General features: G+C 37.8%; 4 protein-coding genes across 5 annotated transcripts; all 4 read right to left on the reverse strand.

Moving 5' to 3' along the window:
- Positions 1–399: 399 nt before the first annotated feature.
- Positions 400–3,811, reverse strand: LOC109088744 (C3a anaphylatoxin chemotactic receptor-like). Its single transcript, XM_042740077.1, has 2 exons — positions 3,808–3,811; positions 400–1,504 (listed from the first exon to the last, which is right to left on the reverse strand). Exons 1-2 carry the CDS (start codon positions 3,809–3,811, stop codon positions 528–530), a joined length of 981 nt encoding a protein of 326 aa, XP_042596011.1. The 3' UTR covers positions 400–527.
- An 805-nt stretch (positions 3,812–4,616) lies between these two features.
- LOC109088807 (chymotrypsin-like protease CTRL-1) lies at positions 4,617–7,171 on the reverse strand. The gene is made up of 7 exons (XM_019102938.2): positions 7,021–7,171; positions 6,616–6,719; positions 6,388–6,467; positions 6,207–6,288; positions 5,139–5,319; positions 4,921–5,051; positions 4,617–4,830 (listed from the first exon to the last, which is right to left on the reverse strand). The coding sequence occupies exons 1-7, from the start codon at positions 7,064–7,066 to the stop codon at positions 4,669–4,671; spliced, it is 786 nt and encodes a 261-aa protein (XP_018958483.2). The 5' UTR covers positions 7,067–7,171; the 3' UTR covers positions 4,617–4,668.
- Positions 7,172–7,675: 504 nt separating this feature from the next.
- On the reverse strand, positions 7,676–10,728 carry LOC109088743 (chymotrypsin-like protease CTRL-1). The gene is made up of 7 exons (XM_042739923.1): positions 10,327–10,728; positions 9,991–10,175; positions 9,807–9,886; positions 9,549–9,630; positions 8,763–8,943; positions 8,515–8,645; positions 7,676–8,401 (listed from the first exon to the last, which is right to left on the reverse strand). Exons 1-7 carry the CDS (start codon positions 10,370–10,372, stop codon positions 8,240–8,242), a joined length of 867 nt encoding a protein of 288 aa, XP_042595857.1. The 5' UTR covers positions 10,373–10,728; the 3' UTR covers positions 7,676–8,239.
- Positions 10,729–10,771: 43 nt separating this feature from the next.
- LOC109068468 (heat shock cognate 71 kDa protein-like) lies at positions 10,772–17,555 on the reverse strand. 2 transcript variants are annotated; one of them, XM_042739916.1, is made up of 9 exons: positions 17,401–17,555; positions 15,277–15,486; positions 14,832–15,037; positions 13,752–13,904; positions 12,986–13,541; positions 12,701–12,903; positions 12,147–12,345; positions 11,802–12,034; positions 10,772–11,400 (listed from the first exon to the last, which is right to left on the reverse strand). In XM_042739916.1, exons 2-9 carry the CDS (start codon positions 15,479–15,481, stop codon positions 11,212–11,214), a joined length of 1,944 nt encoding a protein of 647 aa, XP_042595850.1. In that variant the 5' UTR covers positions 15,482–15,486; positions 17,401–17,555; the 3' UTR covers positions 10,772–11,211. The 2 variants fall into 2 exon arrangements, with proteins under 2 accessions (XP_042595850.1, XP_042595851.1); XM_042739917.1 differs by having other exon boundaries at positions 15,277–15,542; positions 17,401–17,551.
- Positions 17,556–17,972: the final 417 nt, after the last annotated feature.

The following is a 17,972-nucleotide window of genomic DNA, read 5'->3' on the forward strand; positions in this document are numbered from 1 at the left end:
CTTTCAGCAAGCACCATTTATGCATAAAATACACAAATTAGACTCTTGACCATTTTTCTGTATGTCTTCAGTCTGTATTGAAGCCCATAAAAGCCCATCTATTCAGTTTTTCATTTGACAGTGAACAACTGATGATAACTTCCCCTTTACTTATTAAAGAGTGATGATGGAAAGGAGTAGGAAGGACAATATGCTTCTACAGAAATCTATTTTTATTGACTGTGCAATGTTGACTTTCTGTTTCTGCATTCTGAAATTCCACCAATTAATCCTAAATGCAAAGAGAAGTGTGTTCCCTGACAAGTGACACGTTATCGAAATATACTTTCCTGTGACATGGGACATCCAAAGAGAAACTTTCACTATACAGGTAAAATCCAGAGATTTATTTTTGGGACATTGACTTCACATTTGACTTCACATTTTACATACACATTTGAGACACTTTTATTGACAACAAACAATAATTCAATAATTGATCAATAATTGTAAGACAATAAGCTACTTTAGCTATTTAGAGATTGATTTTAGTAGTTTTCTTGTCTTTGCAACTGGTCAAGGAAGCATTGGGGTCTTTGCACCTTGTGATCCAGAAAGTCTAGATGTTCTTCAGCAAAAGCCATTTCCAGCACCAGCAGCAGAGACAGTTTGAGCTTCTTCTTAAACTCCTTGCACATGAACACATAGAGAATGGGGTTCAGACAGCTGTTTAGAAAAGCCAGGCAAATCACAAAAGGTGTTGTTTTAGATATTACTTCTCGAACATTGATATTCTGCTTATTCTCCACTGTATTTAATGGAATAAGACACAATTTGTGAATATGGTAAGGGAACCAACATACAAAAAATGCCAGAACCAAAGATATAATAAGACGGTAGGACCTGAGATGCTTCCCCCTTGTGAGACGTTTGACTCGCACTCCAATAGCTATATAAGAAGATGCAATGATTAGGAAGGGGATAAGAAAGCCCACCATAAACCTGTATGTGAACAGAGACTGTAAGTCTAGATACTTGGTGCAGAAATTGATGACAAATGGAACACTACAGCCGATGGATAAAATCCACACTATCATGCAAATGATCCTGGTTTTGAGTAGAGTTCGTTTATTCTGTGCCCACACAACCACCCATGCGCACAGGCATCGGTCCAGACTGATAGCTGTTAGAAAAAAAATACTAGCAAACATATTTAGCTCTGTCATGAAAGAGAGAAGCTTGGACAAAACGTAGCCCAGCGGTTTGCCAAAGATCAAGACAATGCGTATGACTGGGGCGAAGGAGAAAAAGAAGTCTGCAGTCGCCAAGTTGAGAAACCAAATGGAGTTGACTGTCGTCTTCATTTTGTAGCCAGTCACAAAGATGACAAGCCCATTTCCAATGAAGCCCAAGACAAAGATGATGATGTAAATGCATATAGCGAAGATCTGGATGCTTGAAAAGCCCTCGTTCGCCTGTGTCACGGAGACACTAGTCAGATTATCATTTTCCAAACTGGTGCACACTATACAGAAAAGAGATAAAAGTGCAGTTAGAATTGGTTCTGGAGCAAAACAACATGCAAATGAAACATTTTGTGGCACATTTGACTAGCAATATGGAGCCCTACGGAGCCCCGCACATGACATGCAAGAAAAAATAAATAAATTGTGTGCACGATTTACTAATTCGTTCCCTCAATGTACTAAAACGTGCACACGATTACTATTGCGTTCCCTCGAATTTTGCATTGAAAAGCAGTGGAATGGATAAAAAATGCAAGGGTTTGAGACCCTTTATTTTTAGAGTTGCATTTTATGCAACATGTTATGAGTGAATGGATCCTTATTACCAGCAAACCCATTTACAGAAATTAGAAAAAAAGAAAAAATTTAATTCCAAATGTGTTTTCATTTGTCACTGAGGAGAGGATTGAGTCTGGCCACATTACCATAAAGCCCAGACTGGTGGAGTGTTGCAGTGATGTTTGTCCTTCTCTAGGTTTCTCCCATCTGCATATATGATCATGGAGCTCAACAAGAGTTACCTTCAGCTTCTTGGTCACCTCTCTAACCAAGACCATTCTCCATCAGTTGCTCAGTTTGGCCAGGAGGCAGGCTCTAGGAAGAGTCCTGGTTGTTTCAAACGTCTTCCATTTTGGTTTATGGAGGCTATGTGATTCTGTGAACCTTCAATGAAGCAGTTTCTGAGCTCTACAGGCAGTTCTTTTACCTCGGGCTTGGTTTTTGCTCTGATATGCATTTTCAGCTGTTATTAAGTCATGTTCACCTTTCCAAATCATACCCATTCAGTTGAATTTGCCACAGGTTAACTTCACTTGAAGTGTAGTAAAATCTACAAGCAATATGAATGCTCCTGAGCTACATTTCAATTGTCCCAGATAAGGGTTTGAATACTTAAGTTTTTTATTTTTAAAATATTTGCAAAGATGTTAAAAACCTTTTTTCTGTTGGGGGTTCAGTGCCTTGCTCAAGGGCACCTCAGTCGTGGTATTGAAGGTGGGGGAGAGCGCTGTACATTCACACCTCCTACACCCCACCGACAATCCCTGCCGGTATGAGACTCGAATCCACAACTCTTGGGTTATGAGTCCGGCTCTCTAACCATTAGGCCATGACTTCCCCCACGACCTTTGCTTTGCCAATATAGTGTATGGAGTGTAGAATGATGTGGGGGAAAAAAGTAATTTAAAGCAATTTAACATAAGGTAGCAACATAACAAAATGTAAAAAAAAATTAAGGGGTATGAATACTTTCGCAAGGCACAGTGTGTATATATATATATATATATATATATATATATATATATGTGTGTGTGTGTGTGTGTGTGTGTGTGTGTGTGTGTGTGTGTGTGTGTGTGTGTAATCAAGACACTTCAGACACACGTGATCTCTTCAAAACATTAAATTCTCTCCTCTGTCCCCCTCATGATTTTGAAACATTCTTCACAGTCAAAATTAAAACCATCAGCAGTCAGTTTTCAGCTCTGCTCAAACAGGAACTCAACCTCACCCACTGTTCTCACCTCCTTCTCTCCCCTCACTGAAGAACTCCAGCCATCCTACAACCTGCCCTTTAGACCCAGTTGCCTCACACCTTCTTCAAGCAATCTCTCCTACACTCTTACCTGCACTCACATACAACATAAACACGTCTTTTCTTACAAGCATTTTCCCCACTCAGGTAACTCCACCGCTCACATAACCCCACTGCAACCCCAAAAAACTTCACTTGTAGACAATTACAGACCAGTCTCTCTCCTTCCATTCATAGCGAAAAAACTTGAACGAGTTGCTTTCAACCAGATATCATTATTTCTTTCATAGAATAACCAACTGAATGCTAACCAATCAGGTTTCAGAAGCAGCCACACAACTGAGACTGCATTACTGTCAGTCACAGAAGCCCTGCAGATTGTGAAAGCTGATTCCAAATCAGTTCTCATTCTGCTGGATCTATCTGCCACTTTTGATACTGATTTGATTTCCCACTTCCTTACGGAATGCTGAAAACCCATCTCTTTCGCAAATGTTTGACTGCATTCTAACTTTAAAAGAAAACAAACAAACAAACAAACAAACAAAAAAAACCCCTCACTTCCTTAATTCCTCCTGGCTCTAGATTGTACTGATCTGAACGATGTCTGAAACTTGTATTGCAAGCACTTCCTGTATCTATTTGCCTCCTTATGATGAATCGCTCATTGTATTCCTCAATTGTAAGTCACTCTAGATAAAAGTGTCTGCTAAATTATGGAATAACTATGGAACTATGGAAAATGGAATATTGCACAAATGAAACTCTTACCCATTTTCTGTAGCTTGGTTTGTATTGTCAGTGCTCACAAAAACTGGTCAAATAATCAACAGCTGGAAACAGGGTCTCCTCTACTTATATGAACAGCACATGGGTGGATGGAGGATGTTGCATGTGCACTTCGTGGTTGATTTACTAAGAATAACTGCATGATTTGACAGGGTATTTTTCTTTGGCCTATATATATCTCACAAGCAAAAGAAAAATTCCCAGTCGTTTACATTTAGCAGACACTTTTATCTAAAGCAACTTAAAGTGGATTTGTGCTATACATTTTTTACCAGTATGTGTGTTCCCTGGGAATGGAACGGGCTCACAACCTTTTGCACTGCAAACGCACTGTTATAATCACCAGCCTAAAATACAAAACCATTATTTTGCATTATTCTAATATTTAAAATTATTATTATTTTTTTTAATCAAATAAATGCAGCCTTGATAAGACTTCTTTCAAAAAACATTAAAACCTTGCCGACCCCAAACTTTTGAAGAATAATGTATATCGTTATCAATTGCATGCATTTTCTGTCATTTAATCAATGCCAGTTTTAGTTGTTTATTACCATGTCAGTTAACAACACTTTTTGTTTTGGTCATGGTTCCTGGAAACGTTCTTACATCACCATATGTTTGCATTAACTCATATATATCTATATATATATATATATATATATAGATATATATATATATATATATATATATTTATATATATATATATATATATATATATATATATAAAACACCTTTAAACTGTTTTATTTTACTTGCTTGAGTCATTAAACATCTTTAGAATGTGTGTGTTTTTTTTTTTTTTTGTATTTTTATTGGCATTATTTTCAGAGAGTCGAAACTCTAGTTGTAGGCAACAGTCTGGTCAATCCATTGGCGGAGATAAGACACACGGGCGTAGATGGCTGGGGCGCGGACATTGCAGTCGGTGGTGCCCCAGGACACGATGCCAAACTGATACCAAACACCTGCGCTCTCACACACCAGAGGACCACCGGAATCACCCTGTAGTTGACAGACGAACCCATATAGACACATCAGGACTAAAGCACTGTATATATGCATACAAATATTAAGGTATCTGTCTTCACATACCTGGCAAGAGGAGACACCGGAGGCTCCAGCGCAGATCATAGCATCTGTTATTCTGCTCTGACCCCAGTATTGCTTGCACTGAGCAGGACTCATAAGGGGCAGCGCGGTCTGCTGCAGGATACGAGGACTTGCTGTAAAAAGAAAGCAAACAGAAGAAAATCAAACCAATGTCATTTTAGAAGTCATTTGAATGTTTTGAATGATGATGATATATTTACTGGTGGTTCCAGTTTTGCCCCATCCAGTGGTGACGCAAAGAGTGCCAGAGGGGATGTTGGCAGTGGAGGAAGCCAGACACACAGGATAGATACGGGACGTCAGCTGGACTGAAGAGGATAGTTTCAGCAGAGTGATGTCATTATTGAAGGTATTACCGTTGTAGTAAGGGTGGGTGATAGCCTACGGTGGGAGGAAAATTGACTGTATGAGTTACTTTTAAAAGATACTTAATAGGTTTTATTCATAGTAGTAAAACGGTAATATTGTGAAATATTATTACAATTTAAAATAACTATGTTCTATTGTGATATATTTTAAAATGTAATTTATTCCTGTGATGACGTGCATCATTGCAGCATCATTACTCCAGTCTTCAGCGTCACATGATCCTTCAGAAATCATTCTAATATGCTGATTTGCTGCTCAAGTAACATTTCTTATTATTATCAATGTTGAAAACAGTTGTTCTGCTTAATATTTTGGTGATTTGGTGAAAAATTATTATATAATGAAAAGAAAATCCAAAAGAATAGCATTTATTTAAAATAAGCATATTTTGTAACATTATAAATAGCTTTACTGTCACTTTTAATCAAATGCTGAATAAAAATATTCATTTTACTGACCCCAAACTTTTGAATGGCACTATAATTGTTTTACAAATCTAATAAACCCAACATATTAGTGAGCTCAAACATATAGACGTAATGGCCTTTAAAGTTTTCTTCTTAATTAAAACCTCACTTTTTTTCATAGAGACTGAAGTGATATCGTTCAGGCAGTAGGGAAAATTACAATGTTAAAAAAAAAAAAAAAAAAACGTTTACAGAACCATTAAAAATCTAAGACATGACGCAATGACTAAAGGAGTCTGACACATGTATTTTTAACCCGTCATGTGTGCTAGTTCTGAGAAGTAAGCAAGCACCATTTTTAATTGAGGCAGAATGACAAATCCCTGTGGCTTTTGAGGTAATGCCAAAGATATCATAGAACCGCATCAATGTTATCAGCAGACAGTGACTCAAAGTTAAGGGATGATGAGCTGATATCATTAAAGCTTTTACCTTGGCTATGCTCATGACTTGAACGGGCTCAGCGCTGGAACCGCGGTCATGCTCTCCAAGAATAACATAGTGATATCCAGCCCTAGGGTAGGAGGAATAAACAGGAAAAGTGGAAAATAGAAGCATGTTAAAGAATCAGGCAGGGTATGTTAATGAATTAAAACTATATCAAAGTTCTTACCTGACACCACAGTGGGCAGCAGTGACCACCCAGTACTGGTTGATCAGGGATCCTCCGCAGAAATGGAAGCCATTGGATTGCTGGTTCATGCATTATTAAATATAAATGATTTAACTTTGGGTATGGTGAACACATTGTTGATAATATTAAGTTTTCCATGCATCTCAACTTATACATATTAAATTATAAGGAACCTTAAAAAGCATAATTAAAACTAGTAAAAGTTACCTGGAGAGAGACCTGCCAGGGCCAGGAACCAGACACTGCATTTTCTCCATTAACAATTTTGTTGTAGCCGCTGATTACTGGCTTAATGGTAGGCACTCCACAACCTATATAAGTGCATGCAAAAACATGCTATTATGGGTTATTAATCAGTTCTTGATCACTTTTTAGTTTGATTATAATAATATATTCTTAACCTCAGAAAGTCCTCTGATTTAAAAAAAAAATATATATATATATATATATACACAACTATATGTACACCTCCTATTAATATGGGGTTCTAAGAGCTGTATGCATAAAAAATAATAATAAAAATAATACCATGTAAATTAAGTTTTAGAGTTTTTATTATTTTCAGGTTGACACTGATTCCTACTACCCTCATTGCAAACTTCGAAAACTCACCCAGAGTGGAGGCCACCAAAGCAAAACAGCTGATGATCCAGAGCATGATGGAGGCAAGTGCTTAAAGTTCTGCTGCTGTTCTCCCATGTTTTATATTCTACCCAGCATCTGATAAAACTGGGAATTCATCAAGGTGCTTCCATGCAGCTGGTAGGATCTCAGAGCTCAGGAACATCCATATCTTGTTTAATACAGTCATGTGACAAAAAGTATGTTGAAATATTGACAAGAACAAATGGGTCAACTGAGAAAAAAGGTCGGCTTCCCCCCTTTGTTGAAAATTGTTTTCAGTGTAGCACTGAGACCCCTGAGATGTAATTCTTTCACCTGTAAATATATAACCTGAAGTTGTCGACCCCATATAAACTTTCCAGCAGAAGATACAATGCAAAAAGATTTAAGATCTTTTCTCCTTACATGCTAAATATTTTTTTTAAATACTTTTTGTTTATTGTTCAGCATGTTTTGTGGTTGTTTAACACTTTAAAACAATGTGAAAAGATGTTTAACCCCTGTGGATTCTAGTAAAATGCCTAGAATGTTACAAACTGTTATTCACTTTAATGCTGACACCCTGGGAATGCTCATAGTCTGCACAGGTTTTGTATTGGAACCATGATCATGCTCTAAATACAAGGACAACACAGACAACCAGACAAGTGTACAATGTCTTTTCTCAATCAATGCAAACATGTAATGAATAGCTTTTCAAAAACACTGGAAATATACAGAAGTGCATAAACAGACATGACTTAACAAGCTCTTCTGATTTAGTTGGATTTGATCCTGAGAAATTAATTTAACACACTATGTACTTTTAATATAAAACCTATAGCATTATATTACGAAACCAATGTTATACATCTACTAAAAGTCATTTCAAAAATGGTGAAAGGTCTTGCCACTTAGTTTGATTTCTTCCAGTGAACCCAAATTAGTGTTCTTGTGTATTGTACCAAACAGTCATGCTTACCAGAAAGACCCAAAATGCTTTATTTAATATTTATTCAGCCATAGGTATGTATGCATACATAAGTAATTCAAATGAAACATTGTGGATATATAAGTTATGAAGTGCTTTTAATAATTATGTTGCAATTATGCAGTTGCAGTTATTTTCATAGCAGCAACAGTGTTATGAAGACACAGTTTAACTAATGAATAAATATTCAGACACAGAAAAACCAAAACTTTGAGGCATGAGACTTAAGCTGGTGCTCTAGTTCAGTCGAATGATTTCATTGATCCATCGGCGGAAGTAAGAGACACGGGTGTAGACTACTGGACGGTCAGTGCTGCAGGATTTGTGGCCCCAGGAAACGATGCCCACTTGGTACCAAACACCTGAACTCTCACACATCAGAGGACCACCAGAATCACCCTGCAGTGGACACACAGACATCAGCGATCAACATTGCATACTGTCTGTGAGCTGCAATATCACATATTTCAATATTATTATTTATTAAAAGCTTGTGCGTAATATCTTTATACCTGACAAGATGAGGCTCCAGAGGCTCCAGCACAGATCATGGCATCTGTGATACTGTTCCTACCCCAAAACTGCCTACACTGAGCTTGACTCACTATCGGCACAGTGGCCTCCTGCAGAACTCGGGGATTTGCTAAAAGCAAATGAATAATGTGAGACAATTAGTGTCTGAATAGTTGAGCAGGAATCCAGGAATTATAGGTATTGAAAATGTTCTGTTTTACACAGGTGATAAGAATTGCAGACTTACAGACAGTTTCAGTTGCGCCCCAGCCAGTAATGACACAAAGAGTCCCAGGGCGGATGCTGGTAAAGGAGCTAGGCAGACATATAGGAGAGATACGGGACGTCATCTGTACTGGACTGGACAATTTCAGTAGTGCAACATCATTGTTTGTTGTTTGTTTGTTGTAGTTAGGATGGGTGATGACCTGTAAGTGTAGAAAGAAAAACTCTGTTTTGTTTGTAATGTAGCAAGATGGTTTTTTTATTATTATTTATTTATTTGTTTAAATACTTTCACTTTTGACTTTTGAATCGATCAAAAGTGACAATAAAGACAATTATATTTTTACATTTTTTTTTTTTTTGAATAAATGCTGTTATTTTGAACTTTCTATTCATCAATGAATTCTAAAGAAAAAAAATAATACATCACAGTTTCCAGAAAAAATATTAAGTAGCACAAATGTTTTTCAACACTGATAATAAAAAATGTTAGAATGATTTCTGGATCATGGATCAAGGATCATGTAACACTGAAGACTGGAGGTAATGGCTGCTGAAAAGTCATCTTTACCATCACAGGAATATTTTAGACTTTAAAATATATTAAAATAGAAAACTTATTTTAAATTTAAATAATATTTCACCAAATTACTGTTTTTATTTGATTAAATAAATGTAGCTTTGAAGATACTTCTGTCAAAAACATGAAAAAAAAAAAATTCCCCAAATCGACCCCAGACTTTGCAATAGTGTAATTTCAAAGTTTAAAACTTCTATTTTAGTGCAATAATATCACTGAAGATGATACCTTGGAAATTTTCTTGACTTGAATATCTTCATTATTGGAACCACGGTCATACTGTCCAAGGACCACATAGTCATTTCCAGGCCTAGAAAGAAGTCTAAATCCTTAGATAGCTGGATGAAATAGATAGATAGATAGATAGATAGATAGATAGATAGATAGATAGATAGATAGATAGATAGATAGATAGATAGATAGATAGATAGATAGATAGATAGATAGAATACGGAATATATACATACATATAAAGAAATATCCAACTGGACTGAACAGTGGGCAGCAGTGAGGATCCAGTTTTTGCTGATCAGGGAACCACCACAGAAATGCTGACCTCTGGATGTCTGGATCAAAAATAAATAATTTCATGAGTACACCATTATGCAGAAAATGAGGCCCACCACCACTAGTATAAACAAAGATTGTGTCTTTAAACTTCTAACACTACCTGGATAGAGGCCTGCCAGGGCCAAGAGTGTGCCTCGTTTCCATGAATAATACCTGCGGGACCTCCCCCAACTACACTTGGTACATTTGCCACATCCCTAACACCTGATAGAACTCCAGCAGCCCTTATAGATCTTTTGGCAATTTCACCTGCTGGGTAAGGCACCATTTGACGCACCCCACATCCTATTACCATAGTTCATAAAAAAACAAATGAGAAAAGTATCACAATAACATATACAATGTGTGTGTGTGTGTGTGTGTGTGTGTGTGTGTGTGTGTGTGTGTGTGCGTTTGTGTATCTGTAACCTGTAATATTTATTCTCATAAAACTCACCCAGAGTAGAAGCCACCAAAGCCAAGAAGCTAATGATCCAGATCATGTTGTACACTGGCACCTAATGTGTTGCTGTTGTTCCCATTAGGTCTCTCTCCTGCTTTATATTCTCTCTAGCATCTGTTGAATTTCGCAATTCATACAGGTGCTTCCATGCAGTTAGGAGGAGCTCAGGAATGTTTGTATTTGTCATATGAGGAAAACAAAACAAAAAAATTGCTATTATTCTTTTCCTCACATGCCAGACTGTAGTAGGAGTGTCAGCCAAACAAAAACAAAAGGGATATAACCTACCTTTCTTTTCTTTCTCCATGAATGCATTCAACTGCAGAAATTAGAGTGATGCATATAAAGCAGGCTGTTCTGAAATGTTCTGAGAACTTCTAACAGATCTTTACATTACTTCTAGCATGAGATGAGACATGAGAAAACATGAGACAAGATATTGAGGCAATAAAACGCTTTATTTTTAATTGAGTCATACAAGAAACACTGAATGAATGAATGAACTGTAAAGCAGAGGTGTAAAAAACCCTCCCTGTGGAATAATAATGAATAATAAGTATAAGAGCTAACTGAACAAGTTACAAGGCCTCACCTCAGCTAGGTATTTTGTTGTAATTATAGCATGACTAACCTTGTAACCATTTAAATAATAGCATACTGTTAGAATTACAAATGTGGAAACTTGATGCTAAGTTTATATGCTAATGCTGTTTAATGAGTGCCATATTGCTTTGGTCACAAGCTATAAGTTGGTCTCATCTGGCACATCTGACCAATGTGAGTTGATATGAAGCCTGTTTGAGATGCAGCAAGTTGACGTAAATCATATTTTGCGTTGATTTCTGTCTATGTGTGAGCCTAAATGTTCTGGTGTCGAGTTTAGTCCACTTCCTCAATGGTAGGACCAGAGGAGGAACCACTTCCTGCCCCTCCAGGAAATCCCCCAGGCATTCCACCCGGCATTCCACCTGGCATGTCACCAGTGCCCTGATAGAGCTTGGTGATGATGGGGTTGCACACTTTTTCCAGCTCCTTCTGTTGGTGCTCATACTCATCCTTTTCTGCAGTCTGTGGCACAAGACATAAAAAAAACTGTCTTGAAAGATGCTCTAATGCTATTAATCTGGTGTTTACCATCCCTTTTCATGGAGGCATACCGACAGTATTTTCCAATTTTTCCTAGTTAAACACACCTGATTCAACTCAGCTCATTAGTAGAGATTTTAAGACCAGAAATAGATGGGTCAGATAAAACAGACATGGCAAATGTGCACTGTTGGTGTACCTCCAGGAACAGGGTTGGAAAACACTGGCATACACATAAGCCGGTTTGACTTCCTCAATGTAAGAATATCAAATACAATTCCTTCAATTACATAACCATAACTGAAAAGGATAGCCTTAATTGCATAAACAAGTGTAACCTGTAGATTGGCATGCAAGTTGTGCAGTTTTCGATTGTTACCTACCTGGTTTCTGTCCAACCAGGCTATGACCTCATTGCATTTGTCAATAATAGTTTTTTTGTCCTCTGCACTGATCTTGTCCTTCAGCTTGTCATCCTCCACAGTGCTCTTCATGTTAAAGGCCAGCGACTCCAAAGTGTTCTTGGCAGTGACCTTCTCCTTCTGGGCTTCGTCCTCTGCTCTGTATTGGTCAGCTTCCTGTACCATACGTTCAATTTCTTCCTTGCTCAAACGACCTAAAAGTAAAGATTAGTGAGAAACTCACTAAAAAACAATTTATGATTTTCAGAATCAAGTCGATAAGTATAAAGTCAACTCTTTATTCAAAGTCAGGGCAAGTTATTTTACCTTTGTCATTGGTGATAGTGATCTTGTTCTCTTTGCCAGTGCTTTTGTCCACTGCGGACACATTGAGAATGCCATTGGCATCAATGTCGAATGTAACTTCAATTTGTGGCACACCACGAGGAGCAGGAGGGATGCCAGTCAACTCAAATTTGCCAAGAAGGTTGTTATCCTTCGTCATTGCTCTCTCTCCCTCATATACCTAAGGGTAAGAAAAACAGGATCATTAAATCAGACTCCGATTAGCTGAAATGACTTAAGAGTTTCTGGGTGAATTTCTATCAACATCTCAGTTGTCATTCTTGAATAGTCCAGCATTGGTCTTTACTAGCATGTTTTGGACGCTGGTTTGTTGGTACCTCTTCCAGGCTTGACAAGCTTTCCTTAAAGACCTTTAACAAGCCTTTCTTGGTCAAGCAGTTCCATTCATTCATTATTATTTTTTGCTGGTGCTAGACGTGCACCAAACCAGCTTGGAAATGGAAATTAATGCTGCTCTGAGAAGCAGGGGAAGAAGACCAGGGAAGTACGGGTCTACATCAACAACTTTCATTTACCTGGATCAGTACACCAGGCTGGTTGTCCGAGTAGGTGGTGAAAGTCTGGGTTTGCTTGGTGGGAATGGTGGTGTTCCTCTTAATTAACACAGTCATGACACCACCAGCTGTCTCAATGCCCAGAGAGAGAGGAGTGACATCCAGCAGCAAAAGGTCTTGGACGTTCTCCGATTTATCACCTGCTAAGATGGCTGCCTGGACAGCTGGTGAAATTTGAGGAAAGATTAGCATGTCATAAAGCAAAAGCAATTACTAATCCACGAAGAGTGGAAATAAACCTCTTACCTGCTCCATAAGCTACTGCTTCATCAGGGTTGATGCTTTTGTTAAGATCCCGGCCGTTAAATAAGTCCTGAAGCAACTTTTGGATTTTGGGAATGCGAGTGGAGCCACCAACCAGCACAATGTCATGGATCTGTGCCTTGTCCATCTTGGCATCCCGCAGAGACTTTTCCACCGGCTCCAGTGTACCACGGAAAAGGTCGGCATTGAGCTCCTCAAAACGTGCTCTGGTGATGGAAGTGTAGAAGTCGGAACCTTCATACAGAGAGTCGATCTCAATGCTAGCCTGCGTACTGGAGGAAAGGGTGCGCTTGGCGCGCTCACATGCTGTCCGCAGGCGACGGACTGCACGTTTATTCCCAGTGATGTCTTTCTTGAACTTGCGCTTGAACTCTGCAATGAAGTGGTTGACCATTCGGTTGTCGAAGTCTTCACCACCCAGATGGGTGTCACCAGCAGTAGCCTTGACTTCAAAAATGCCATCCTCAATCGTCAGAATGGACACGTCAAAGGTGCCGCCACCCAAATCAAAGATTAGGACATTGCGCTCAGCACCAACCTGTAGTGAATTGTGACCATAAAGCAGCTGTTTATCCCTTTAATCCTTACTGTGCTGAAAGTTAATCTGAGATGATGGACAACAAAAACTAGATGCAACTTCATTGAACCATCATTACAGGCCAGTTTAGCATGTTTACCAACCTCATATTTAACTATGCATATTTAAACCACTGAACTAGGTAAAATATAGCTTAGGATATCTCTATACCTTTTTGTCCAATCCATACGCGATGGCAGCGGCCGTTGGCTCGTTGATAATGCGGAGGACGTTAAGGCCAGCAATTGTTCCAGCGTCCTTGGTGGCTTGGCGTTGAGAGTCATTAAAGTAAGCAGGCACTGTAATGACTGCATTTGACACTGGCTGAAACAACAAGATCAAATCATCATATTTTAGCATATGTTTAGCATATGTAAGTTTTTAGTGGAGTGATTATTAATGAAAGAGACTTTGCATTAATTATGATTACTGTTCTTTGTTCAAAAATAATTTTGCTCATGAAGAAACGATACATGCTTTCAGGAACATTTCTTGTAAAAGATGCAAGTTTGGAAGCAGTACAGTTAAACAAGAGTCTTGCTGACAATAATGATTACAATCAAGTTCACATACTTCCTGTAACTGGGGTTATCTCCAAATATCTCTCGTACAAATTGGTGGTATAATTCTGCACAAAACAAACTTCAATCTGTATTAGAGATTTTTAAACATGAAACGTGTGTGGCAGAATCAGATATTAATCTGTGGTGTATTTAAAAAAAAACTATTTTTACTGCAGGCACCACTAAAAGATAAGATGTGTGAAGATGCGTTTGCAGAAATTTTAACTTGTGCTGCAGAGAAATGTTAGTGTTCACCACAGTACGTGTGTTTCTCTGTTTTGCCTTTGCATGCGTTAGCCTATCCATTATAAATTATGAACAACTCTCCTCAGTTTGCATTTTTTAAAGTTCAGAGAAAGGCTTTAAATGTTGTAGTGCAAACAAATATGGTGGTCTACAAATATATATTGTTTCAAAACAAAGCATGTTACTTTATAAACAGAGTAGACAGTATTTTTCAGTATTTTCAGAATGTGTCAACCACATCCTTGTAAGCCTTGTAGTCACGAATATTTGATTCTGAACTCACTGTCACACATTTTCTAAATCAAATTTTCTAATCTAAAGGAAGATATGCTGTCTATAACTTTGTCATCTATTTTCTGTATGCTTGAATGCACATTATATGTAAAACAAATGCTAAAAATTAAAGTGTTCATTTACAGTGCTTTTGTATAGTTTTATTCACCTTGCCCAGGTAAGCCTCAGAGATCTCCTTCATCTTAGTGAGGACCATAGAGGAGACCTCTTCAGGGTAGAAGGACTTTATCTCTCCTTTGTACTCCACTTCCATCTTGGGCTTACTACCATCATTGATTACCTTAAAGGGCCAGTGCTTCATGTCAGACTGAACCACAGGGTCATCAAAGCGTCGACCAATCAAGCGCTTGGCATCTGTTGAACCAATAAGATGTATGCAAAAGACAAAATGACAACAAAAAGAAGCACTGCTTTAAAAACTGCTGTTGGTTGCTACTAATAAAAACTTTACAGTATGTACAGTATGTGTCATTTGACTTTTAGTATTACAATTAAATGATCTACACTGCCATCTAATGGAGGACAGTAGCATAAACAAGTGTTAATGTCAAACTTTCATTCTTTTCCCCAAGAAAATATATGAGCTGCCTTACCAAACACTGTGTTGTTGGGGTTCATGGCTACTTGGTTCTTGGCTGCATCTCCGATCAGTCTTTCGGTGTCTGTAAAGGCGACATAGCTGGGGGTTGTTCTGTTCCCCTGGTCATTGGCGATGATCTCCACCTTACCATGCTGGAAGATTCCCACACAGGAGTAGGTGGTGCCCAAATCAATACCCACTGCTGGACCTTTTGACATCTTGCCTGGACCAGATGACCAATGGTGATTTTATTGAAGTATCAGAATGAATCATTGTTAACTTTAATTGAAAATGACACAAAAAGAATGGTTACCACATTGTATAGGCCTATGTAAGCTTACAAATCACACCTTCAATGTGTGTGCTATCATTTTTTATTTTTTATTTATAAACAGTCCTGTACAGACACTTAGTTAAACCTGGAACATTTTAAAACCCTGGTTAAAGAAATCCTAGGTTATCATATTTTACATTGCTCATAATTTGATGTGTGTCTCTCTCTCACAATCTTTCACACTATACATTCCTAAACTGCGGTTAATGCTCTTATTTGCGGTGTCATTGATTGGATGAAAGCAGCGCACCACCTATTTACATGACGGCGCTTCCTTGTATATTTCAAGTGTTTCCTGAATGAATCTTTTGGTCTATAAAATTAAGAATATTATTATATTTTTTTATTAATTATATGTATTTTTTATTTTAGATTATATATATATATATATATATATATATAGAGAGAGAGAGAGAGAGAGAGAGAGAGAGAGAGAGAGAGAGAGAGAGAGAGAGAGAGAGAATAAAAATTATTGCATATTCAACCTGAACAAAAATAATAGGTAGCATGAAATAATATATCAGTAAAAATATTAGTCAGTCTCTAAATAAAATAGGTGTAGACCGAATGGGGCACGTTTCCAGCTATTTGTTCTGCAGTCATGCCACCCTAAACTGTCAGCTGCTTTAGAAAGCACTAGATTGCCTGCTTGGCTACATGCCATGACTGTGTGTAACAGCAACTGTGAAGCTCTGTCAGTGCACACTGCTTACTTAATAATTCTTACTAATCAATTGTTATAATTCATTATAAAGACTGAACATTGTTTTCTTTACTTTTAATAAAACATTGTGAAATGCAAAACCAAGCAGGTCGGAATACAAGGTTGACCTGGAAGTTTTAGTTCTTTGCAGAGCAAATCATACGAATCAAATTTTCTCAGAGGAGCAAAAACAGGCCTGACAAAGGAACAGGTTGTTTTTTTTTTTACAGAAAAGCTGCCGTCATGAGACAAGAGCACATTGGGGAAGTTAAGAGACACAAAGAATCTAGTGCTGAATGGGTCATGTGGCCTGCAAGATCCACATGATTTGCTGTGTCTGCATGTGTGGCAGATGTAAGGGGGCAAAATTACTCTTTAGTTCTTGGAATAAGGGACCACACATAAATATAGACAGATTAAAATGGTGCAATTTTTTAAATTATTATTACAAAACTAAAACTTTAATTCTAATAAATAATACTAAGTAAATATAATTAATGAATTGCCCTGGGATGCACCTAAAGAAGTTTTTACAATATATTATTTACAGTAATTGCAAATAATTTTTTATTTCCCATACAAGCATCTAATAAAGTGTTTACAATATGTAATTTTTTTTATTGTTATTTCATATAGTTTTGATTGCTTTATCACTATTCTAAAATGTGAAAAGGGCAATAATAAAGAACTAGTAGGTGTGTCTAAACTTTAAACGGTGTCCTCCATGCATAAACGTTTTCTCCTTCTAGCACAGGGGTTTTCAAATGATTCCTGGCACTTCCCCAGAAAACTTTGGATATCTTCTTTACCATTTTGGACGTCAAGTTTATAATAATAATAAAAGTTACTGAAGTAAAACATTTTTCTTCTGGGAGTTCCTTTCTGGTGCCATACTTATCACATTGTAAGTTTAGTGTGGTTTTTAGTCTAGAACACACAACATCTCTTATCTGTAACAGTTTGCACATCAGAACAAATGAACAAAAACTTTAATTCAGGACTTTGGAAGTTAAACAGTTAAAATCTAAAACAGACAGAAGCAGACACAACAGAACGTCCAGCCAGGCTGCTTGCAATCAAGCTTCAACGAAAACTTTTACCTTCCTGGAAAAGTTGTATTTGCGAGGTAATGGAGTGTAATGTGTGTCCTTTTTCTCAGCACGGGGTCTGCCCTCGGCCAATACCCTGCTAGAGCTGGTCCTGATGCCTTTTGCACTTCTGTGCTGCTGGACTCAGAGGCAGAAGTCCTGGACTCCTGTGTGTATATAGCCACGGAGGCTGGAGAGATTCCAGCATGAAGTCACCTGACTTCACAGCGCAGAGAAAGTTCCAGACTGCAGATCTCATGTGCTCCAGCCTCGCCAGTTAAAAGTCTGCCATTCAGAGCAAGCACAGCGTGGTAACAACCAACTGCTAACACCAGGGCAGTGTAACACAGAAGACACTTGTTTTCATTCATGGGTTATTCAGTCTTCATTAAGTACGACACAAACTCAATAAGTGCAGTATCCTCATCTTTCCCTTTTTTTTTCTTACAGAATTAAGGAATTTAAGACCTTTTTGTGGTGTTTTTTGCATCAAAATGCCCGGTAGTGCTGTAGCATGCTAGATAAACACATGCTCTCATGAGATAAGTTCACCAGACAGTGTTAAGCGCTGAAACACTTATGAA

Source organism: Cyprinus carpio, chromosome B15, assembly GCF_018340385.1.
Source record: "Cyprinus carpio isolate SPL01 chromosome B15, ASM1834038v1, whole genome shotgun sequence".
NCBI classification, from domain to species: Eukaryota; Metazoa; Chordata; class Actinopteri; order Cypriniformes; family Cyprinidae; genus Cyprinus; species Cyprinus carpio.

Excerpts from the sequence above, each read along its gene's own strand:
- LOC109088807 (XM_019102938.2), bottom strand. The coding sequence starts at position 7,066 with ATGCTCTGGATCATCAGCTGTTTTGCTTTGGTGGCCTCCACTCTGG. Across the intron at positions 6,720-7,020 it reads TTTGGTGGCCTCCACTCTGG|GTTGTGGAGTGCCTACCATT; the intron begins GTGAGTTTTCGA and ends GCACTTATATAG. Across the intron at positions 6,468-6,615 it reads CCTGGCAGGTCTCTCTCCAG|CAATCCAATGGCTTCCATTT; the intron begins GTAACTTTTACT and ends TGCATGAACCAG.
- LOC109088743 (XM_042739923.1), bottom strand. The coding sequence starts at position 10,372 with ATGATCTGGATCATTAGCTTCTTGGCTTTGGTGGCTTCTACTCTGG. Across the intron at positions 9,631-9,806 it reads GCTGCCCACTGTTCAGTCCA|GCCTGGAAATGACTATGTGG; the intron begins GTTGGATATTTC and ends ACTTCTTTCTAG. Across the intron at positions 8,646-8,762 it reads GGGCGCAACTGAAACTGTCT|CAAATCCCCGAGTTCTGCAG; the intron begins GTAAGTCTGCAA and ends ATTTGCTTTTAG.
- LOC109068468 (XM_042739916.1), bottom strand. The coding sequence starts at position 15,481 with ATGTCAAAAGGTCCAGCAGTGGGTATTGATTTGGGCACCACCTACTCC. Across the intron at positions 13,905-14,831 it reads CTGAGGCTTACCTGGGCAAG|CCAGTGTCAAATGCAGTCAT; the intron begins GTGAATAAAACT and ends TTGTTGTTTCAG. Across the intron at positions 12,035-12,146 it reads CACTATCACCAATGACAAAG|GTCGTTTGAGCAAGGAAGAA; the intron begins GTAAAATAACTT and ends CTTTACTTTTAG.